The sequence below is a fragment of the Protopterus annectens genome, chromosome 4.part0, assembly GCF_019279795.1.
Source record: "Protopterus annectens isolate FY-2018-M chromosome 4.part0, PAN1.0, whole genome shotgun sequence".
Taxonomy (NCBI): Eukaryota; Metazoa; Chordata; order Ceratodontiformes; family Protopteridae; genus Protopterus; species Protopterus annectens.
The window spans coordinates 925242889-925268035 of NC_056733.1; the positions used below are offsets into that span (position 1 = coordinate 925242889).

The window sequence follows — 25147 nt, forward strand, 5'->3', positions numbered from 1 at the left end:
GGAAAAAGAACAATAAAAGTGGCAAAACTCTGTACAAACCATAACAGACCCACTTTACCTCTGGCTCACTTTACAGTAAAGTAAAAAAAAAAAAAATCCTAAAAACTACCTGAAAGAATGGTGGTAGGTTAAAGACGTGATCAATGCATGAATTAACGTCCTGAAGAGCTGGGCAAAATTCTCACAACCTGAGGTTAAGCAACTAACTGGATCATACTCCCATACGAAACTTCAAAACAGATAGCTGTATCTATTTGGCTTTACCTAGTTTAAAAAAAGTTTAAACATATGAAATTGCAGAAAAAAAAGCAACACCTCTGCCCTTCCTACTTAAAGCAGGGGACTAGCTATCAAGCATTACCTCCTCCACATTCAGATTTTCTTTAGCGCTGGTCTCAAACAACTGTATTCCCATCTGCTCTGCAAACTTCTGTGCATCAGCCGTCTCCACCACTTTCCGAGCCGGATCGTCGTTCTTGTTCCCCACTGTAACAAGAAAACACATTCCGTTAACAAAAAGCCACCTTTACCAACATAACAATATTCGCAAATCTGTGTTCAGCAACTCATCAAAAAAAAAAAAAAAAAAAAAAAAGGATTAGGGGGAAGCCCTATGGCCCATGTGATCCAGGTTTAAATCACCCATACCGTGTCATCTTTCAAAGAAAGAGGGCTGTGCTATAAAAATAAGACTTCAAGAGTAATGCACCTTTCTAATACTTTAGAGGAAAAGTGAACCTGAAAGGTGTTTTAACAGTATTCAAGGGAAAGTACAGTTCTGTACATTTACCATAAAATGTAGACATTAGAGTGTATTCACTGTTGCAGTCATCGCATTTGGGTTATCTGCCTGCAGGTAGCCCTCAGTCGGCCTGAATACCAGAGACTTGGTATTTCTGCATCGGTTGCTGTCAGGACTGACATCAGGTCATCGGTACTATAAAGTAAGGCAGCAGACACCATTACATCAGTTCTTCTTGCCCTGTCAGGAGCCCCCAAGTCGGAGCCAGGTTATGGTGGAAGAACCCCACCAGTAGAAAGTAAATACCAAAATGTTCCTTGTAATGAGAGAGAGAAAGAAGAGGGGGGTGGAGGGAGGGGAAACCAGGACTGCAACAGTGAATACACTAAACATCTACAATTATGGTAAGTGTACACAACTGTACTATGTTCTTCGTGTTTCACTGTTGCAGTCATCACATTTGGGTTGATTCCCAAAGCTGAGGAAAAGAGTGGAGGCAGTCAAGGAGACTAGGGGCTGGCTAGGATGCCCTGCAAGACTGTAGTGGCAAAGCCTGCCCTGGATTTGGATAAGATAGGCAGGTGGTAATGCTTGGTGAAAGTGTGAGCAGATGTCCAGGTGGCAGCCTCCAGGATGTCTCTGGTGGGGACTCCTCTGAGGAAAGCTGCAGAGGTGGAGGCTGCTCTGGTGAAGTGAGTCTTGTTCCCCTTGGGGGGGGGGGGGGTTCCATGTTGCTTGTAACAGAAATGGATGCAGTGTGCTATCCATTTGGAAATTGTTTGTTTGGAGATGGCTTTGCCCTCTGCCCCTGCAGCAAAGCTAACCAGTAATTGATCAGACGTTCTGAATGATTTAGTCCTGTCTAGATAGAATCTGAGCTGTCTGTGCACATCTAGAGTGTGCAGGATCCTTTCTCCCTTTTTTGTGGATTAGGGAAAAAGGTCGGCAAATGAATGGATTGGCTGAGAGCCACACTGTACACCACTTTGGGCATGAAGGATGGGTTAGTTCTGAGGGAAACCTTGTCAGCATGGAAAATGATGAAGGGCTCCACAGCCATGAGTGCTTGCAGCTCGGACACTCTTCTGGCTAAGTGATGGCCACCCTTCTGGCTAAGTGATGGCCAGAAGAAAAGCTGTCTTAAAGGAGAGAAATTTTAACTCTGTTGAAGATGCTGGTTCAAAGGGTGGCAGGGTGAGCTTTTCCAATACAAAGTTAAGGTCCCAAGCTGGAGTGGGTGCTCTTCTGGGTGGCCTCAAGTTGCTAGCCCCCTCTTAGGAATTGTTTGATCAGAGGGTGTGAGAAAAGGGGCTGCTCAGTGTGGAAATGAGCAGAGATAGCAGAGGCATGAATTTTAATAGAGGAGAGAGACCCCTGTGTAGCAGGTCAGCTAGCTAATCCAGGATGAGGGGTAGGGAGGGCTGTGCCGTATCGGTTCCCTTAGCCTGAATCCAGGTGCAAAACCTTTTCCATTTGTCAGCATAAGACTTTCTAGTGCTAGGGCATCTGGCCTCATGTATAACATCTAGAACCTGTTTACTGAGGTTGGCAAATTGATCAGTGGTCAGGGAATAAGCCAGGCTGCCAAACTGAGGGTCTGCAATTGGGGATGCATGAATTCTTCCCTCTGGGTCAGGAGGGTTGGGGTCTGAAAGAGATGCCATGGTGGCAGTGGGGACAGGCGGCGCCAGCAGTGGGTACCAGTGCTGGTGAGGCCAGTCTGGAGCAATCAGAATTGTCCTTGGTTTTTCCTCCTTTATTTTGAGCAGTACCCTTGTAAGGAGAGGTAGTGAGGGGAAATGCAAAGACTGAGAGGTTGACCCAGGGGAAGGATACGGCATCCACTTTCCAAGCGGTGCAGTGATGCTCCCCGGTGCAGAACTTGCTGAGCTGATGGTTGGTGTGGGAGGCAAAGAGGTCGACCTTTGGGGTGCCCCATTTCTGAGTTATTAGGGTGAAGGTTCTTTTGTCTAGCTGCCACCTGTGTGGGTCCAGAAGATTTCTGCTTAAGTGGTCTACCAGAGAGTTTAGAGAACTTGGCTGTGTGGAGCGAGTCCCTCCCTGCTTGTTGATATACCACATCACAGTGGTGTTGTCTGTTTTGATCAGGAGAGCCCCTGGGGAGAGAAGGGGCCTGGAAGCTCTCAATGTGTGTTGGACAGCGGACATCTCTTTCTGGTTGATGTGCAGATTGATTTGTTGTGGGCTCCATTGGCCCTGTATGCACCTGCCGTCCAGGTGTGCACCCCAGGCATAGTCTGATGTGTCTGTGGTGAGGGTCAGGGCGGCGTGGGGTGGTGAGAAAGGTAGTCCCTTGTTGTGGGAGCATGCTGCTGCCCACCAAAGAAAATCTTTCCTTAGGCAAGGTATCACTGGTATAAGAGGTTCCAGGTCTCAACAGTGTTGACACCAAAGGCTTTTTACGTACCAGTGAAGTTTCCTCATATGTAGTCTGGCATATGGAATGAGTAGAATGCAAGATGCCATGAACCCAGGAGCTTGCAGGATTTTCCTTGCAGATAACTGGGGTCTGGGTGGCTAGTTGAGAGAAGTAGGCTGTCAGGTAAGTTTGCTTTTATGGTGTAAGGAATGCCATCTGGGATGCTGTGTTCAGGCTTGCTCTCAGGAATACAACTCTTTGGGTGAGTACCAGTTTGGATTTCTTTTCGTTGATAGTGTACCCTAGGGAGGTCAGTAGGGACCTTTACAAAGGCCAGGTGCTGGAGCAGCTTTTCCTGACTGACTGCCTGAATTAGGCAGTCGTCTAAGTATGGGTAAATGTGGATATTGTTTTGAATGCAAAAGGCAATGGTGGGAGCCAGACATTTTGTGAAAACTCTGGGAGCAGTCGATAAGCCAAAGGGAAGTGCAGAGAACTGAAAGTACAGGGATCCTCCCCTGAAATGTAGACACTTCCTGTATGATTCCCTGATAGGGATGTGGAGGTAGGCCTCTTTTAGGTCTAGGGTGGCTAGCCAAACATCCTTGGAGGGCATGGGTAGCAGTTGCTGGAGTTTGAGGATTTTAAATTTTGTTATCACCAGAAAGGTGTTTAGAATGGATAGATAGAGGATGGGGGGCCAGGTGCCCTCTTTTCTGGGCACCAGAAATAGTCTGGAGTAGAAACCTTGGCCTGTCTGTTCTGCAGGAACGTGCTCTACTGCCCTCATAGAGAGCAAGGAAAGGGCTTGCTTTTTCGCCTCTGCCCAATGGTTTGGAGGTAGATCTGGGAACCCTTTTGGGGGTGGAAAAGTGTGGAAAGAAAATCTGCATCCCTGGGACACTATGTTGAGGACCCAGTGGTGTTTGGTAATTGTGGCCCAGGTGCTTGTGTGAAAGGAGAGTTTTCCCCCTAGGGGTAAAGTGCAGGTGGGCAGTCGGAGGGGGTGGGGGAGGAGAGTCATTGTGAGTTCTTACCATGAGGGGGTGGCTTAGAATTCCCTGGTTTTGAAGTGGAGGAATTCCACTGTTTAGATCTCTGCATTTCCTGTGGCTGCTGTCTGGGGGGGATATGCTTCCCTGGGGTCTGGCCTGAACTGACCTGGTGCAGAAACGGACCGTGCTTGGAGGGGCAATGCCTGCTGAACCTTGGTGGCTGGACCTGTAGGAAATCCTTAACTGTCTACATAGATTTAGCTTTTTCTTCCATCTTTAAGCCCTCCTCTGCCTTGGTGCCAAATAAGCTGTCGTTGTGCAAGGGTGCAGCCAATAATTTTGATTTAACATGGTCTGGCAAAGGCTGTTCCTTAAGCCATGCATGTCTTCTAAGGACAGAACCAGTGACTGCTGCCCTGCAAGAAGCTTCTAGGGCATCAAAACCACAATGCAAGGTATGCTTAGTCACTTGACTTGCAGAATGCATTAACTCTCGTAACTCTTTAGATTCTGCACAAGCAGGAAAGGAAGACAGACTTTGTTTGAGGAGTTCCATGGTATGTTGCTGACATTTTAGCATATGACACTGGCAATTTAGTGGTCTGATAGCAAGAGTAGCAGAGGTGTATACTTTTTTACCCCATCTGTCTAGTGCTCGGGAATCCCTATCTGAGGGGGTGAGATTCGTAGCAGAGGTTGCTTTAATTCCTTTAGGCCTCTCAGAAATTACCTCAGGGTCAGCAGTAGGGTCTTTGAAAATAAATTTGAGAGAGTCAGGGTCTCTAATACCGGTCATGTTTTCTGGGTGCAGGAGGGAGGGTGTCAGGAGTCAAACTGGATTCCAGGAAAACATTGTCCACAACATCCAGGACTGGGGGAAATGGCTAGGGGTCTGTGCTGTGGAAGATTCAAGAATTCTCTGAGTCTCTTTTTAGACTGAGGGTAGTCCTGACATTCCCACTGAAAATGCTCCCTTAAGGTATAAAGGGTTTCCCCAAAGGAAAAGTCCTCAGGTGGAGAAGCTGAAGGAATGGAATACTGCTCTGCATCAGAATCCTTACAAGCAGAGATTGGTTGCATGTCTTCATATTCAGATGCATCAGAGTTTAGACTCCTGTTCAGACAAAACTACTGGGGACAGATCTTATCATGCTGATCAGGGGAAGCCATGCTACCCCTTCCAAAAGGAAAAGAGGTCTTCCACCATTTTAAGCACTTGAGACTGAGGCAAGGAAGCAGGTGCCTGAGTTTGGGTCGTTGGTTTCTTGGGTTTGGTTCGTACCCTGGGCCTTAGAAACTTGGTAGTTTTCGAAAGAACGGTAGATGTGAAAAGTCGTAGGTTTGTGTTGGGAATCGGTAGTGCGAAGTACTTCCTCGGAAGCCAGTGCCTGCTGAGCATCTTCAGGCCCATCTAAGGGTGAGACAACCACAGGATCCTTAGTCTAAGGTGAGTTTTGCAGCATACCGGACTCCGAAAGGGTCTTGGTAGTGGCCTGTGAATCCACAGAAGCGGGCATCAGGGGCTGCGAAAGCACCTCACTGAGGACGGGAGAACCGATGACTAGCTTAACGGAAGCGTCGTCGGTAGGACTGGACCTGTGCAGTCTGTCTTTATCCTTACATTTTTTGGAAGATCTGCTGTTGGATGGTTACCGAAGACATATCAGAATTCAAGGACTGTAAGCAAAAAAATCTAGCTACAATAAGGGCCGACGACATATAGTTCTGGTGTTAAAGCACAAAAGCAACAGTGAGGAACGTCGTGGTCTGGGCCTAAGCAAGTGACACAGTAAGAATGAAAGTCTAGGTGTGGTATTTGCTTTCCACAGGCGAGACAACTAACTTTTTCTGACATCGGTTAGTGCAAGAAAAAAGGATCCCCAACAGGGTACTTAGCTTTAGAAGACTTCAGCTTCAATTCGGAAGACGAAACTCTGGTAGCGACCAACCGGCACTTGTACGAACTGCTTCTGCTTCAGGCTCCTCAGCAAGAAAGACTGATGTAATGGCATCATCTGCCTTACTTTATACTACTGATGACCTGACGTTAGTGCTGAAGCGACAGCAATCGATGCAGAAATACTTAGCCTCTGGAATTCAGGCCGGCCAAGGGCTACCCTGGCAGGGATAACTCAAATGTGATGACTGCAACAGTGAAACAAGAACATCTATATTCTCCAGATCCACCTCATGTTTCAGCATGAGGAGCCATATGATCAAGTCACTCCCCACTATGACGAGGAAGCTCCTCATTTACAGAGACATGCCACAAAATCTTGAAAAGGAGAATCATGAGGACTGAAGTCTGTACAAGTCATCTACATTTACATTCATTTGGTAATGAAGTAGATGCAGCCTGCTGAACTCTGCTCAGCCATGAGCCTCAAAGCACAAAGGGACTTACAAATACAGGGCAAACTAGTAAAAGATAAACATTACGGACACATTTTACACTGCTTTATTAATTACAAGAGTGCTGGTGACTGTAAGATTGCATTTTGCATTGTTCAAACGCAAGGATGAATTGTACAGGAATTCACTGCACAACATATGGTGAGAGGGTATCAGCTGTGTAAGCACTAACATACTGCTTATGAAAACCTTTTTTTCATTCTCTAGTAACAGCGCTTGGGATGAATCTCTCTCTCATCATTAGGTACTCAAGAGATGTGGCCCAGCATAACAGATTCATAGGTGTGTATTAGGCCAACGACCACAATAGGTGTAAGCAGGGGCTTCTTGGGGGATGAAACATTTACAGGCTGCCTGTGTCCATTACAGACCAAGGTGCCAAACCAGGGATAAAGTGGCAGAGTGGGCTCTCGCTTAACCTAGGACAACTTTATTGTGTTGAGTACAACAGAAGCTAATGCAATGGGCTATCCATTTACAAAGGTTTTGTTTGTTGACTCTTTCTCTCCCTCTGTGTGCACAGAAAATTAAATAAAAAGTAGGTCAGATCGCTTTGTTGTACCTAGATAAAAAAGCTCAGATGTGTCTACAAACATCCAGGGAATACAAGATCCTCTTACCCTCACTTCGGGGCAATAGAAAAAAAAATGCATCTAGGTGGACAGACTTGTTCAACTCCTCCATATAATCTTAAACATGTTGGACAAGTATGTCCGTAGTGTGACTGCCCTTACAAAAGGTTAAGAAGGGCTTCCTACACAAGATGGTGTTGGACAAGTATGTCCGTAGTGTGACTGCCCTTACAAAAGGTTAAGAAGGGCTTCCCACACAAGATGGTGTTGGACAAGTATGTCCGTAGTGTGACTGCCCTTACAAAAGGTTAAGAAGGGCTTCCCACACAAGATGGTGTTGGACAAGTATGTCCGTAGTGTGACTGCCCTTACAAAAGGTTAAGAAGGGCTTCCCACACAAGATGGTGTTGGACAAGTATGTCCGTAGTGTGACTGCCTTTACAAAAGGTTAAGAAGGGCTTCCCACACAAGATGGTGTTGGACAAGTATGTCCGTAGTGTGACTGCCCTTACAAAAGGTTAAGAAGGGCTTCCTACACAAGATGGTGTTGGACAAGTATGTCCGTAGTGTGACTGCCCTTACAAAAGGTTAAGAAGGGCTTCCTACACAAGATGGTGTTGGACAAGTATGTCCGTAGTGTGACTGCCCTTACAAAAGGTTAAGAAGGGCTTCCTACACAAGATGGTGTTGGACAAGTATGTCCGTAGTGTGACTGCCCTTACAAAAGGTTAAGAAGGGCTTCCCACACAAGATGGTGTTGGACAAGTATGTCCGTAGTGTGACTGCCCTTACAAAAGGTTAAGAAGGGCTTCCTACACAAGATGGTGTTGGACAAGTATGTCCGTAGTGTGACTGCCCTTACAAAAGGTTAAGAAGGGCTTCCTACACAAGATGGTGTTGGACAAGTATGTCCGTAGTGTGACTGCCCTTACAAAAGGTTAAGAAGGGCTTCCTACACAAGATGGTGTTGGACAAGTATGTCCGTAGTGTGACTGCCCTTACAAAAGGTTAAGAAGGGCTTCCCACACAAGATGGTGTTGGACAAGTATGTCCGTAGTGTGACTGCCCTTACAAAAGGTTAAGAAGGGCTTCCTACACAAGATGGTGTTGGACAAGTATGTCCGTAGTGTGACTGCCCTTACAAAAGGTTAAGAAGGGCTTCCTACACAAGATGGTGTTGGACAAGTATGTCCGTAGTGTGACTGCCCTTACAAAAGGTTAAGAAGGGCTTCCCACACAAGATGGTGTTGGACAAGTATGTCCGTAGTGTGACTGCCCTTACAAAAGGTTAAGAAGGGCTTCCTACACAAGATGGTGTTGGACAAGTATGTCCGTAGTGTGACTGCCCTTACAAAAGGTTAAGAAGGGCTTCCCACACAAGATGGTGCTGGACAAGTATGTCCGTAGTGTGACTGCCCTTACAAAAGGTTAAGAAGGGCTTCCCACACAAGATGGTGCTGGACAAGTATGTCCGTAGTGTGACTGCCCTTACAAAAGGTTAAGAAGGGCTTCCTACACAAGATGGTATATGCAAGTCAAACATGTCAAACCTACTAGCAAAGCAGTCTTCCAAGACAAAAAAAGTACAGTTTTGTACCTACCATAAATGTAGATGTTCGAAGATCCACATTGCTGCAGTCCTGACACTTGGGTAGTCCGCTGTCCTCGGTCGGCCCGAATATCAAAGTATAAGGCTGACGTCGGTCAAGGCGCATTAGACTGACATCAGGACGTCAGGGTACAAATGCGCATGACCGACGTCATATCCTCAGTCTTTTCTTGCCCCAGATGTCAGAAGACCCAAAAAGAAAGGTCAAAACCAAAAGATAGCAACCAACCAAACCACCACCCTTGCACTAATAATATGTACAATATATACAATAAACAATATTTACAACCCAACCCACACAACCGCCTCTAACTACAGAGGGGAAGGAGGGAGGGTAAATTGGACTGCAGCAATGTGGATCTTCGAACATCTACATTTATGGTAGGTACAAAACTGTACTATGTTCTTCATCTCACATTGCTGCAGTCCTTACACTTGGGTAGAATCCCAAAGCAGAGGTAAGGGAGGATGGCAAAACTATAAAGCAGCAGGAGCTGCCAAAATGCCCTGTAAAATAGCAGTGGCAAAACCAGCCCTAGATTTAGAGTAACGTGGAAGGTGATAATGCTTAGAGAAAGTATGCACTGAACTCCAAGTAGCTGCCTCCAAAAAATCTTTAGTTGCCACCCCCCTTAAAAAAGCTGTCGAAGTGGCAGTAGCCCTAGTGGAATGAGGCCTAATCCCAGCTGGAATCTCCTTACCATGATGGGAATAACAGAAAGCAATGCAAAACCCAATCCACTTAGAAATAGTTTGTTTTGACACAGGCTTGCCCTGAGAACTCAAAGCAAAAGAAACAAATAACTGCTGAGACTGCCTGAACCCTTTAGTTCTGCTCAAATAATATCGCAACTGCCTGTGTACATCTAAAGTGTGCAAAATCTTTTCCCCTTTATTTTGGGGATTTGCATAAAAGTAGGCAAATGAATAGTTTGGTTTAAAGCCACACTAGAAACCACTTTAGGCATAAAGGAAGGATTAGTACGCAAAGATACCCTATCCTTATGGAAAATTAAGAAAGGCTCAACTGCCATAAGGGCCTGTAATTCAGAAACCCTTCTTGCAGAGGTAATGGCCAACAAAAAGCAGTCTTCCATGATAAATATTTCAACTCGGCAGTAGCTGCAGGCTCAAAAGGTTGTAGAGTGAGTTTCTCCAACACAAAATTGAGATCCCAAGCAGGAGTAGGAGCTCTCGTGGGGTCTTATATTCTTTGCCCCTCTAAGAAATTGCTTGAACAAAGGATGAGAAAACAATGGTGGGTCACAGTCATAGTGAGCAGAAATTGCTGCAGCATGAACCTTAATAGAAGAGAAGGACAAACCTTTGTCCAGTAACTCAGTAAGATATTGAAGAGCCACACTTAAATTAGGCTCAGAAACATCAAATTCCTTTGCTGCACTCCAAAATAAAAATCTCTTCCATTTATCTGCGTACACTTTCCTTGTACTAGGCCTTCTGGCTTCCAAAATAACATTCAAAACTCGCTGTGGAAGTTGAGACCCTCCAGGGTTCAAAACAGAATATGCCAGGCTGTTAGGTGAAGAGAGTGAAGTTTGATATTGAGTAAATGACTGTTCTCCTGAGACAGCAGGTGTGGAATCGAAGGCAAAGGCCATGGAGGCTCCCGTACCAGACTTCTCAGTAAAGGGTACCAGTGCTGTCGAGGCCAATCTGGAGCTATTAAAATCATCCTTGGCTTGTCCTGTCTGACCTTTAGGAGTACCTTTGGGAGGAGAGGCAGAGGTGGAAAGGCATACACATGAAGACTGTTCCAATTGAAAGAAAGAGCATCCACTTTCCAGGCTGTGGGATGAAACCTTTTTGTGCAAAACTTTGGCAGCTGGTAGTTTAGTGGAGAAGCGAACAGATCTATGTCTGGAGTTCCCCATGACACTGTCAATTTCTGAAATACATGAGGATCCAATTTCCACTCGTGGGGATCCATTATTCGTCTGCTCAACACATCTGCTAAGGAGTTCTGTGCTCCCGGCAGAAACCTTGCCTGAAGATTTAGCTGTAAACTGAGAGCAGTCTCCCACAAAATCATTGCTTGCCTGCATAGAGGATAAGAATGTGTTCCCCCTTGCTTGTTGATGTACCACATGACAGTTGTGTTGTCTGTTAGAATCAACACCTGCCCTGGAAGAAGTAAATCCTTGAAAGCTATTAATGCAAATTGGACTGCTAACATCTCCTTCAGGTTGATATGTAGATGTTGTAGTCTGGCAGGCCACGTGTCTTGTATCCACTTTCCATTTAGATGAGCTCCCCAAGCTTTGTCTGAGGCATCTGTCGTTAGAATCTGACTCGCCTCTGGCCGGGTCACAGAGAGTCCCTTGTTTAGGTGACATTCCTGAGCCCACCACAAAAATTCCTTTTGAATGCAAGGTATTATCTGAATGACAGTGTCCATATCCTGGCAGTGCTGTGTCCATACATTTTGAGATACCATTGTAACTTCCTCATATGCAGTTTGGCATTGGGAAGCACCAGAATACAAGATGCCATGAACCCCAAGGCTTGAAGGACTGTCCTTGCAGTCAGCCTGGACTGATGAGACAATTGATGGAAGTAAAGTGAAAGATTCTTTTGTTTGTCCGGGGTCAAAAAGGCCATCTGGGATGCTGTATTCAGTCTTACACCCAGAAAGCACATGTCCTGAGAGGGTACTAGACTGGACTTTATTTCGTTCACAGAATACCCCAGGCATCTTAGCACTGCTATCACATATTGCAAATGATGAAGAAGTTCGTCCCTTCCTTGAGCCAGAATCAGGCAATCGTCCAAATAAGGATAAATCTGTATTCTTTTTAGCCTGAAGAAAGCTATCACTGGAGCCAGAACTTTTGTGAACACTCTGGGCGTAAGCCAAAGGGCAATGCAGAGAACTGATAATGAGAAGTCCCAGCCCGAAAACGCAGATACTTCCTGCAACTTAGTCTGATAGGAACATGAAGGTAAGCCTCCTTGAGATCCAGAGTTACCATCCAGTGATCTTTGCCCAGCAGAGGTAAAAGCTGTTGTAACGTCAACATTTTGAACTTGGGAATGTCCAGATAAGTGTTGAGGATAGATAAATCCAAAATTGGTCTCCACGTGTTCCCCTTCTTTGGTACTAGGAACAGGCGAGAATAGAATCCTAGGCCCACTTCTGGCAGAGGGACCGGCTGTATGGCCCCTATTTGAAGTAGCAGAGAAATTTGTTTGTGAGCCTCTATTCTTTGTTGAGGAGGAACGTCTGGCATGCCTTTGAAAGGAGGCAAGGTATGGAAATAAAACTTGTAACCTTGGTGTATGATATCCAATACCCATCTGTCTTGGGTAATTAAACTCCAATTTTCCTTGAAAAGTGCCAACCTTCCTCCCAAAGGAGCTGCCAGACGAGAAGGCTCTGGCAGCTGAAAAGGTAGGTCATTGGGCCTGTTTACGAAAGGACTGACCCCTGCCCTCACCGAAGACTGTGCAGGTGAACTCCCTGTTCTAGGCCTGAAAGAGCCCTGAGCTCTGCCCCTACCACGTCTAGATCTACCCCTAGACTGGGAATCATAAGAAGGATACGTCCACCCCTTGGTAGGCCAATTCCTACTAAACTTCGGAGGCTGAACCTGCAAAAAATCTTTAACAGTCTGCATAGACTTAGCCTTGTCTTCCATTTTCTTTAAGACTGCCTCCACAGGTGAACCAAACAACACATCAGACTGTAAAGGAGCATCTAAAATCCTTGTCTTAACATGGTCAGATAAATTCTGATCCCTCAGCCAGGCGTGCCTGCGAAGAACTGACCCAGTAGCAGCCACCCTAGACGCAGGCCTGTACAGCATCAAAACCACATTGCAAAGAATGCTTACCCACCTGTTCAGAAACATGTACCAAATCCTGTAATTCCTTACACGCAATACCTTCTGCCAGAGCATCTACCTTAGACTTCAATTGAGAAAGTAGATAGTTTTGGTATTTCAACATATGAAACTGGCAATTCAAAGCCCTCATAGCTAAGGTGGAAGAAGTATAGACTTTCTTTCCCCATCTATCCAAAGCCCTGGCCTCTTTATCTGGAGGAACCGGATTTTTTACAACAGAAGCCTTGACACCCTTAGGCCCTTGACTAACAGTTTCTGGGTCCGCCCTAGGACTCTTAAAAAGATATTTATGAGCTTCAGGTACCCTGTAATACCTATCCGGTTTAACAGGAGCAGGAGGCAAAGAATCAGGATTAAGAGAAGCCTCTGCAAACACATCTTCCACAACATCCAGAACAGGAGGTATAGCCAAAGGCCTATGCTGGGGTAAAAACAAAAATTCCCTAAGCCTTTTCCTGGAATCAGAGAAGTCCTGACCTTCCCACTTAAAATGTTCCCTCATGGAATGAAGAGTCTCTGAAAAAGAAAAATCCTCTGGAGGAGAAGCGGAAGGAGTAGAGTCATCCATATCAGAATCAGAATAAGGAGAATACTCCTGCAAGTCTTCAGCCGAAGACTCTGAAACATCCGAAGCCTGCTCAAAACTCCCCAACTCTGGTTCCACCCTAGGCCTCTTATCAGGTGGGGGCAAAGAACCTCTAATTAAAGTAATTAAATCTTCTGCCATTTTAAGCATGTGCTTCTTGGGCACAGATCCTGATGAACTAGGAGTGACACCAACAGAAGCTAAACCTGGCCTGCCTCTGGGAGAAGCCTTGGAAACAGAAGGAGAGGGCCTAACCACCCTAGGAAGGGAGGGGAGTACAGTAACCTGAGAAGCCCCTTCAGCCTGACCTGCCTCCTGAGAGGCCACATCCTGCAACAACAAAGTCTCCCCCTGGGACTCCAGAGAAACCTCCGGTGGAACCCCCGGTTCCACCGACACCTCCAAAGAACCGGCGTCCGGTACGGACGACTCTTCTTGCCTGGGCTTAGCTGCTTTGTCTTTGCGCTTCTTCGAAGAAGCGGGCGTCAGAGCATCCAACGGCATATTATAATTGCACCGCTTCCCGAAGACTAACCTGGCACAATCTAACCTTCGCTTAATAGTGCGCTTATTGAACCTAGCACAAAAGCGACACCCAACAACGTCGTGCTCAGGCCCCAAACAAGGAATACACAAATTATTATAATCTCTATGCGGTATCTGTTTCCCACAAGAAATACAGTTATTCACTTTTTCTGACTTCCGGTAAACCACTGAGGCAAGAAAAAACTAAAATATTCCCCAACGGGGTACTTAGCCAACTTTGACTCGGTCTGAAACTCCGAATTCGAAAAATTTCAGAACGCCGAACGGCACTTGCAACGCTGCTTCTGCATCGGACCATGCGGCAAAAAAGACTGAGGATATGACGTTGGTCATGCGCATTTGTACCCTGACGTCCTGATGTCAGTCTAATGCGCCTTGACCGACGTCAGCCTTATACTTTGATATTCGGGCCGACCGAGGACAGCGGACTACCCAAGTGTAAGAACTGCAGCAATGTGAGATGAAGAACATCAAATAATGAGGACTGAAGCAGCTGGTCAGTTTTTTTTTAATACAAAACTAAATTCCTATGCTAGAAAGAGCTTCTCTTGTTTTGTGTGTGTATGTGGGGGGGAGGGTAGAGTTCTCAAAAGGAAGACCCCCATTAAGAATCTGCTCAACTGTCAAATGGGGAGTCCAGATGAAAACATAAGAGATGAGAGAAACATGCATTTCCAGACAGCAAAGGACATGCCTGTTTTATACAGTTATGACAGGTAGTTGACAACCAGAGACAACTGTGCTGAATTTGGGTCCTGTTCTCTGCTAAGGTACCAAAGACAAATATTTCCATTTTATTAAATATAATTTCTTTGTGATGGGTTTACTAGCTTCCACCAAAACCTGCAGTACAACCTAAAAAACATGCACTTCAGAAGGATTAGTGCTAAATCCACATCGTCACCATCTGCATCCTCAGGTTAGAGTGAAATGCTGATGCTCTCTTCTGTGTCAAGAGGACTTCAGCCAAGGCAGAAGGACTGGCTATTTTCTTTTCAGACTCGAGACACAAAGTACAGTTGTGTTGACACTTGCCTTAACTGTATGTTTAAGTAGATCAAAGCTGCAGTACTGATTCTTGGTTCTTCCAGCACTACAAGGAGCCAGTGGCTGGTCCGAATACCAGTGTCTTTCACCATTCACAAACTGGCGGACACTAGACTGACATCCAGAACTGGGGCATAAAACGGACATAATCCGGCACCATCTCATCGTCTTTCTTGTCAAAAGAACATAGTCTGATGGTCCCAAACAATACCATGACCTTCCCAACCCACTCAGGGAATAGATAAGGACCTTGCTGTAAAGCTAAAGAGAAGGGGTTTGTTGGCGAACATAGGGTGGATACTGAACAAAAACATAAGAAGGATATCAGAAGTTTAGAGATGGGATGGAGGGTGGAAAAGGGTACTGCAACACTGACCAATTCAAACATCTACAAACATAGTAAGTGTAGACACCACTGTACTATGTTCATCAGTCAGTATTGCAGTTCTGATTCTTGGGAACACTCCAAGAGTGTTTTAAGGGGTTGGCTGAACAGGATAATTACTGGGGATAAGAGACTCTGCAAGATGGCAGAGGTGAGCTCAGCTCTGGCCCTCAAATCTGAACCCAAGTGGTGCTGTTGAGTAAATGTGGGGACAGACAGATGGACTGGCCAGGTACCAACCTCCAGAATGGCGTGTGCGCACCCCTTTTAGAAAGGCAGCAGTGGCAGATTTATGCCCGATAGAATGAACCCCGACTTTACCAGGAAGTTATTTCCCATGGCGAGAGTAACAAATGCAATTAGCAAGGACTTTACCAGGAAGTTATTTCCCATGGCGAGAGTAACAAATGCAATTAGCAAGGCATTTAGAAGCAAGTTTGTTTCGCCACAGGTTTTCCTTGCTTACCCTCAGCAAATGCTAACAGTTGGTTTGATCTATTAGAAAAACTGTTTCTGTGCAGGTAATATCTAAACTGTATGTGCACATTCAGAGTGCAGAATCACTTCTCCTTTTGTGGATTTGGGAAGAATACCGGTATATAGATGGCTTGATTCAAAGTAAATTCTGAAACCACCTTGAGCATAAGTGATGGGTTGTTTTTTGTGTCACCCTATCCCCGTGGAAGACACAGAAAGGCTCCTTGCATATTAGTGCTTGAAGATCAAGAGACATGCCTGGCAGAGGTGAACGCGATAAAGAACAGATGTGTAAGCTGAACTTACCATCACAGTAGATGCTTCATTGGTCACTGCTGCAGTAGCCTTAGCTATATTGGTTATGCCCTGCCAAGGATACAACTAGCCAGCTTCCAAAGCTTAGGGAAACCTTTTCAACATGCCCAAACTGTCAAGCTGAGCTGAGAGACAAGTTTTGGTGTGAAGCCCATCAGCTTTTCTGCCAGCACAGAGACGGAGGCGGAGCCTTGAAACAACAATGCTAGGAACAACAAAAATAAATGCCCACACCTTGGCATAAAAAAAAAAAAAAAAGCGCAACAAAAACAAAGGGGATGAATGATGTAGGGAGCAGCTACAGCAGTGATCATTCAAGCATCTACTGTTACGGTAAGTTTAACTTGCACAGCGGTACTATGTTGTGTTACGATAAAGTTCAACTTACACAGTGGTACTATGTTGTGTTATGGCAAGTTTAACTTACACAGTGGTACTATGCTATGTTATGATAAGTTTAACTTGCATAGCGGTACTATGTTCTTCATATTGCTCACTGCTGCTGCAGCCACAGCTGTATGGGTAGAGTACTTTAGTTTATATCTGGGGAGAGGAGGAGGAAGGAGAATGGTCCAGGGGTCCCTACATAATGGTCCAAGGGTCCCTACAGAATGGTCCAGGGGTCCCTACATAATGGTCCTAGCAAAGTTTGATCTAGACCTAAAGAAGGAATCGAGCTTATAGTGCGCCGTAGAAGTATGTACAGAGGACCAAGTAGCAGCTTCTAGAATACTTCAAGAATCCAACCCTTTCCAAAAGCCGCAAATGACGCCAAAGCCTTTGTAGAGTGGGCCTTGACCCTGCCTGGAATAGATTTGTCATGGTGAGTATAACAAAGGGCAACAGCCTTAGAGAATCATTTGGAAATAGTATGACACGACACAGGTTGCCCCTTCTTACCTTCAAAAGAAATGAACAGTAGCAGTATAAATACCACCACCAGTCTCCCTTGAAAACTGGCTACTAGCCCTGTGGGACAAACCCATTCAACAAAAGATACATCAAATCAATTTTATTTTATTTAAGATCTGAAAGATTTAGTTCTGTCAAGACAATACCACAGTTGTCTGTGGACAATAAAGGTATGGAGCATCTTTCTCCCTCATTTTTCATTTCAGGAAAGAAAACTGAGATGGATACTTTGGCTTAAAGTAAACCTGAATACCACTTTAGGCATAAAAGGATTAGTTCTTAAAGAAACCCTGTCCCTGTGGAAAATGAGGTAGGGTTGACTTCTCCATAACAGCATGTAACCCAGATACCCTTTTGGCAGAACTGTTTTCCATGTTAAGAATCTCAAGTCAGTTGGATGAGCTGGTTCAAATGGAACAAATGTTAGCTTCTCAAACACAAAATCAAGATCCCAAGGAGAGACCAGCATTTTACTAGGTGATCTCCCATGCAAAACCTCTCATTTTGACATGAGGTTGCCTTGAAAAGGGGGATCCATGGGCAGACATGATGAAATGGCCGATAAAACCTTGATAGATGAATAAGAAAGGCCAATGATAGTAACTTGCATAAATATTGTAAAACTGGAGAACATATATCCCTGAATGGGTGCTGGTTATGTTGTTGGCACCAACTAGAAACCCTTTCCATGTGTTAATATACGATTTCCTAGTAGCAGGCCTTCTTGTCTCCATTAGTACCTGCTGCAAGTCCTCAGTAAACAGGTGCCTAAAGGGAATTAAGACCCCATCATCCAGGCAGTCAGCTGAGGACAAATACAGTCAGGGTGCATCAAACACCCCTGTTCTTGTGCAAGTAGAACCATTCTGTGAGGACGCTTCTGGTAATTGCTCTTGGCCACTTCCAAAAGAAGGGAGAAATTACAGTTGTGTACACTTACTATAAATGTAGATGTTAGCGTGTATTCACCATTGCAGTCCTGACTTGTGGGATTTCCAGCCATGGAAGCCCTTAGCCAACCTGATTTACAGAGAATTTTTTCCTCCTCCTGAAGCCAGTGGATGCCCTGACCAATGTCAAGACATCTGGATATACAGGAAGTCAGTCGGCACCATAACCTTGGAACTTTCTTGCCTCCAACAGACAGGAAACTCCCTAACAGAACCCTATGATCAACAACCTAAGCTCAGAAACGCAAGAGTATTTACAGAGTAGGATGGTACAACCTGGAATTAGAGAAAAGAATGCCTACTCCAATCTCATAGGGCAAGAGGGAATGAAGTGAGTGAAAGAATATGGCAACAGTGAATACACAAGAACATCTACATTTGTGTTAAGTGTACACAACTGTACTATGTTCTACATGTATTACAGTTGCAGTCATAACTGTGGGATGACTCAAAAAGCTGAAAGGAGGGTGAATGGAAAGTTTATGGAAAGAAAAGCATGCCCCAAAAGATGGCAGTGGCAATCCCCTTTCTGGACTTGGAGAAGGCTGGAAGTGGATAATGCTTGGTGTAGGTATGCACAGAGAACCAGCAGCTTCAAAACTGTCCTTAGTGGCCACCCCTTTAAGAAAAGCTGTAAATGTAGCAACAGCCCTAGTGGAGTATGATCTCACAGGGTGTGGTGGCTTCTTCCCATGATGGTTGTAGCAAATCAAGACACAGTGGGAGATCCATTTGGAGATGGTTTGTTTAGAAACTGCTCTCCCCTCAGAGCTACAGGCAAAGGCCACAAAAAGCTGGTCAGACTTCCTGACTTCTATTCTGTCCAAGTAATAATGCAGTTGCTTATGCATATCCAAAGTATGGAGAACTTCCCCCTTGTTTCAAGGGTTACAAAAGACAGTAGGCAAGTTGATGGTCTGGTTTAGAGAGAGATCTCTGCAACCACTTTAGGCATAAAGGAATGGTTGGTCCTAAGAGAGACTGTCAGGGTTTAAAGTGATATAAGGTTACACACACACACACACACACACACACACACACACACACGGGCCTACGGGCCTGAAGCCAAGTAATCCTTCTAGCTGAAGTAATGGCTAGCAGAAAGGCTGCCTTCCAGTTGAGTAATCTGATGCCTGTGGAGGAAGCTGGCACTAAAGAAGGGAAGGCAAGCTTCGCCAGAATTAACCGGAGATCCCATTAGGAAACAGGAGTGTGGATAACCCCTCTCAAAAACATTTCATGAGTGGATGGAAGAAAACAGGGGTTGAGTAGGCTTGTAACCTGTAACTGCTGAAGCGTGAATTTTAATAGAGGAATAAGAAAGTCCTGATAAGTATAAAAGGATCAGAGACATCTGAGCTTGAAGAGGGCTCTGTCCTTTTTGTTTGCATCACACAGTGAATCTCTTCCATTTAACGGAGTAATATTTTATCTGCTATGTCTCCTGGCTTGTTTTAGAATATCCAGGACCTGTTTGTCGAGGGGTGTCCACCTTCAAGGGGGACAAGGCATCATCCAAGCCTTCAATTCAAGAGCACTCAGGTTGGGATTTATCACTGTGCCCTTGTTTCTGTGTTAATAGGTCCACTAGTTGGGGCGAAAAACATGGTTCCTTCTTGCTTAGACTAAGCACTGGAGGATACCAGTACTGCTTTGGGTTATTAGAATGACCCTTATTTCTAGCAGTACCCTGGACAGCAAGGGTATTAGGGGAAAGGCATAGAGGAACAGGCCTGTCCAAGGGAAGAAGGCATCTGTCTTCCAGGCTGACCTTGTTTTGCCCACTGAATAAAACTTTTCCAAGTGAGTATTTTCTTTGATGCAAAAAATGTCTCTCTTTGGCACACCCCACTTTTTGGCTATGCTAAGAAATACTTCCCGATACTGTTGCAACTTGTGGGAGTCAAATTTCTTGCAGTGGGCCCCCCTCGGCTATTTCCAAGGCATCCGTGGTTAGAGTTTGATCCTGAGGGATAAACCTGAAGGGAAGGCCTGGGTTGAGGGAGTATGCTTGGCCACCATGCAAACTTTGTCCTGAGACAAGGGAGAAGCTTTACTCTGAAGTTGAAGGATTCTTCCTCATATGTAGTCTGGCCAGGGGGATCATGAGGATGCAAGAGGTCATGTAACCCCCACAGCTCTGAGGAACTCTCTGGCTGTGAGGCAGTTCCCGAGAAAGGCCTTTTGGAAGTACAGAGATGAAAAGGTCATCTTGTCTGGGGGAAGGAAGGCTTTCCGAAGTGAGGAATCTAGAAAAACCCCCAGAAACAAAATTTTTCTGGGGACGATCCGAGACTTTTGGGTATTGATAGTGAACCTCAGTGAAGCCAGTACCTTTTGTGAGTAAAGCAGATCTGTTTTGAGTTTTTCTAGATTTGTTGCTTGAATGAGGCAGTCATTTAAATAAGGGTAAATCTGAATGCCCTTTGACCTGCAGAAGGCTATCATTGGGGTTAGCATTTTGTGAACACTCTGGGTGCAACAGACAAGCAAAAGGGCAGATCACAGAATTGATAATGCTTCACACCTGCTCTGAAGTGTAAGAACCTCTTGTGAGATTTTTCTATGGGAATCTGGAGGTACGAGTCCTTTAGATCTAAGGTTACTGGTAAGCATTGGGTGACGACATGGAGAGCAATTTTTGAAGGGTTAGGATTTTGAATTTTTGTACCTGGAAGAATCTGTTGGGCCTTGACAGGAATAGACCTCCATGTACCTTCTTTTCTGGAGATGAGGAAAAGGTGAGTAAAACCCTTTTCCGTATAATGTGCTTGGCACTGGTTCCACACAGCCTTGGGTGCACAGGAGCAGTATTTGCTTTCAGGCCTCAGTTTGTTGGTTTGGTGGAATACCTGGGAAACCTGATCAAATCAGAGGCTGTTTGAACTGAAGTTTGTAACCTATTTCTATGATTTTCAGTACCCATTGAACCCTTGTAATGAGACTCCAATTATTTAAGTAAAGGGGCAGCTGTCCTCCTAGTCTGAAAGGGGGTAGGGAGAGAGGGGTGGGGTTCAGGTGAGGGGGAAAGAGTACCTCATGGAAGTCATGATTGCACCTTGCTGGGTCCCTGTTGGCAGGATCCCACAGGCCTATTAGAATCTACTTGCCACTGTGTCAGTCAGTGGTGCTGCCTCGGACTCCATTTCCTTTAAAGTCTCCTAGGTCTAGTCTTAGACTGGAAGACCAGAAAGCATCAGTGTTTGGTGGGGTAACTGTGGCTGAAGCAAAAGGTTGAAACTGAAGAAAGCTCTTGATCGTTTGCATGGACTTGGCCTTCTTCCTAAGCACAGATTCAGCCTGAGGGGGAGGGGGAGAGGAAATCTTTGTCCGAAGGAGTACCCAAGAGACTGGATTTTACATGTTCAGAGAGGGACTGTTCCCTCAGCCAGGCATGTCTTCTACTGATGGATCCTGCAGCTGCTGCCCTGTTGGAAGCTTCCAGAGCATCACAGCTGCAGTGCAAGAAGTGCTACTTGACAGCAAGAATTGCACAAGTCCAGCACGTCTCTGGAAAGGGCCGTATTTCCAGTTCCCACCAGTTTTTCCTTCATCTGGTGTAAAACGGTTTCCTGGTAAGTCAGCATATGAAAAGTACAGTTGTGTACACTTACCATAAATGTAGATGCACGAGTGTATTCACTGTTGCAGTCATTACATTTGCACAATCTGCAGGCAGGTTGCCCCCAGCCGGCCCAAATCCCAACGTCCTGGGTCCTGCGTCGGCCGCTGTCCCTCCTCCATGACGCCAGGTCATCAGGGGCACAAAACTCGCAGCCAACGCCATTTTCTTTAGTTTTTCTTGCCCCCCGATGTCAGGTGCCACCAAAAAGGTAGCACAAATATATTTTATATATATATATATATATATATATATATATATATATATATATATATATATATATATATATATATATATATATATATATATATATATATATATATATATATATATATATATATATATATGCATATATGTATATATATATATATATATATATATATATATATATATATATATATGTATATATATATATATATATATATGTATATGCATATATATATATATATATATATATATATATATATATATATATATATATGCATATATGTATATATATATATATATATATATATATATATATATATATATATATATATATGTATATATATATATATATATATATATATATATATATATATATGTATATATATATATATATTTATATATATATATATGTATATATATATATATATATATATATATATATATGTATATATATATGTATATATATATATATGTGTATATATATATATATATATATATATATGTATATATATATGTATATATATATATATATATATATATATATATATATATGTGTATATATATATATATATATATATATATATATATATATATATATATATATATATATATATATATATACATATACACACACACACACACACACACACACACACACATATATATAAATATGCATCAATATAAACTTTACCTTCATCTACAAGCAAATACACCACATAGGTTGTAGAAGATAGAGAAGGAAAGAAACTCCAAAATGACAGGGGGATGGCGGGAGGGTAACCTGGACTGCAACAGTGAATACACTAGAACATCTACATTTATGGTAAGTGTACACGACTGTACTATGTTCTTCGTGTTTCACTGTTGCAGTCATTACATTTGGGTAGAATCCCAAAGCTATGGTTGGGAGGCTGGAGCTAAACAGCATTAGGAGCGGCTACAAGGCCCTGCAGAACCTGCAGTGGCAAAGCCTGGCCTGGACTTAGACTAGAGAGGCAAATGATAATGCTTTGTAAAGGTGTGAACAGAACTTCAAGTAGCAGCCTCCAGAATGTCTTTGGTTGGTACTCCCCCTTAGAAAGACTGCTGAAGTAGCTGCAGCTCTGGTGGAATAAGACCTAATGCCGTTGGGCAAAGGCTTACCATGGTGTAAGTAGCAGAAACGGATGCAGTGGCTTATCCACTTTGAAACTGTCTGCTTTGAAATAGCCTTGCCTTCTGATCCTGCAGCATATGTCACTAGCAATTGTGCAGTTTTTCTTAGAGCTTTAGTCCTGCTTAAATAGAATCTTAGTTGTCTGTGTACGTCCAAGGAATGCAGAATTCTCTACTCCTTGTTCTGCGGATTTGAATAAAACGTTGGCAGATGAATTGCTTGGTTAAGAGCCACACTGAAAACCACCTTAGGCGTAAAAGTTGGATTTGTCCTCAGAGATACCCTGTCTGGGTAAAATATGATAAAAGGCTCTACAGCCATGAGGGCCTGTAGCTCTGAAACTCTTCTTGCTGAAGTAATTGCTAGTAGCAGAACTGTTTTCCATGATAAGAACTTTATATCAGTGGTTACTGCTGGTTCAAATAGAGGCAGGGTGAGCTTTTCCAACACAACTGAGGTCCCATGCAGGCAATGATGATCTTCTAGGAGGCCTTAAATTTTTGGCTCCTCTAAGATACTGCTTTAGTAAAGGATGAGAAAAGATTGGTGGCTCTGTATTGTAATGAGCCGAAATGGCAGAGGCATGGATTTTAATTGATGAGAAAGATAGGCCTTTGTCAAGCATCTCAGTTAAGTATTGCAATACCTGAGGAATATTTGGTTCTGCTGTATCAGTTCCTTGTGCTTGATTCCAACCACAAAATTTCTTCCATTTGTCAGCATAAGATTTTCTAGTACTAGGCCTTCTGGCTTACAAAATGACATCCATCACAGCTTTACTGAGAGGTGCTGTTTGTATGACTACCAGATCAGCCATGCTGCCAGGTTCAGAGTCTGTAGTTGATTGTGCAGGATCTGATTATTTTGCTGGGACAATTGTGGTCTTTGAGGCAAGGTCCAAGCTGGGTATTGAGACAAGTTCCTTAGGATTGGGTACCAGTATTGGCGGGGCCAGTCCGGGGCAATTAGTATCATCTTTGGTTTCTCTTGTCTGACTTTTAGAAGGACCAGAAGTCTAAACCTCAAGATGCACGCTCTCGAAGCCCTCCTCGGTATGGAGAACATCGATGTCTGTGCAGTGACAGAAACCTGGTTCAAGGACCCCGAGAGCACCCCAGCACTACCAGATTATACCTCATATCATGCTTTTCGGCCCCAAAAATCGGACCATACCACAAAAGAAGGGGAGTATCCATATTCATCAAGGATACCCACACCTCCAGGTTAGTGGCATTGCATGAAGCATCGGAAACCATCCATGTGCAACTAACAGTGGGCAAAACTGCCTTTCAGTTTGTAGCATACTACACACCACCCTCTCAAACTCAATCGGCCTTCCTGAAGACACTGGAGAGTATGAAGGTCTCTCCAAACACCATCATATTGGGGGACTTCAACTACCCAAACATAGACTGGGAGCATTACTCAAGCCCCAACACCTTAGCCCAAAGGTTCCTAGAATTCCTAAACTCAAATGCTATGGAACAACTAGTCACCACTCCCACAAGAGGGGAAAACATACTAGATTTGATCACCACCAACATGGGGACACAATGTTCCATACCAGAAGTATGTCCCTCATTGGTAAGATCGGACCATAAATTAATCTTACTGGAAATTCACATCCCACCCCCAGCACAGAAGACCACAGTGAAGAACTTCTCAAAAGCTAACTTCATACTTCTTAAAACCGAAGTGGAATCCTTCATGTCCCCCGGGCCAGTGGAAACTACAGCCCAATCTGCTGAATCCTTTATAAACGCATTCTATGGACACCTCCAGGAATGCATGGATCATGCAATCCCAAATAAAACCAAGACCCAATCCCCCAAAGGCAGGCGTCCTGTCCGGTGGACCCCAGCCATAAACAAGCTATACAATAGAAGGAGGAAGCTACTACATGATAGAATAAAATCCCTAAAAGGGAAGGCATCTCTGATCAGTACTAGCAAAAAACTGTGATCACTCATAAAATCATCCAAGGCCAGCTTCGAGAGAAAAATTGCACAAGACACTAAAGATAATCATAAGGTTTTCTTTAGTTATGTTAGAAACCTGGGTGGCAACTCCCAGATATGCTCGGAGTTCATCCATAATGACAAAAAATACACTGAACCCACAGACATTGCCAACATCCTGGCAGACAGGTTCAGTGCAAACTCCCCCCCCCCCCCAAAAGGACAAATATCTATCCCAGCAGAGTGTTGCCTCCATGACATCTCAGATGCCCAGGTGAGAGCCGCCCTCTCCAAAGCAAAAAACACAGCATCAATGGGACCAAACGGTGTCCCGGGCTGTGTGCTCAATGAACTCCAAGAAGAGCTAAACCCTCACATAAAGCTGCTGTTCAATGTCAGCCTTACTACAGGAT

At 44.3% G+C, this 25147-nt stretch overlaps 1 protein-coding gene across 1 annotated transcript in view; it reads right to left on the reverse strand.

The window, feature by feature from the left end:
• RAB35 (RAB35, member RAS oncogene family) overlaps positions 1 to 25147 on the reverse strand; it is a 703423-nt gene that overhangs the window by 118969 nt on the left and 559307 nt on the right. The window contains exon 5 of the mRNA XM_044068901.1: positions 362 to 486. Coding sequence (XP_043924836.1) covers positions 362 to 486 — 125 coding nt within the window. The remainder of the gene's footprint in view (positions 1 to 361; positions 487 to 25147) is intronic.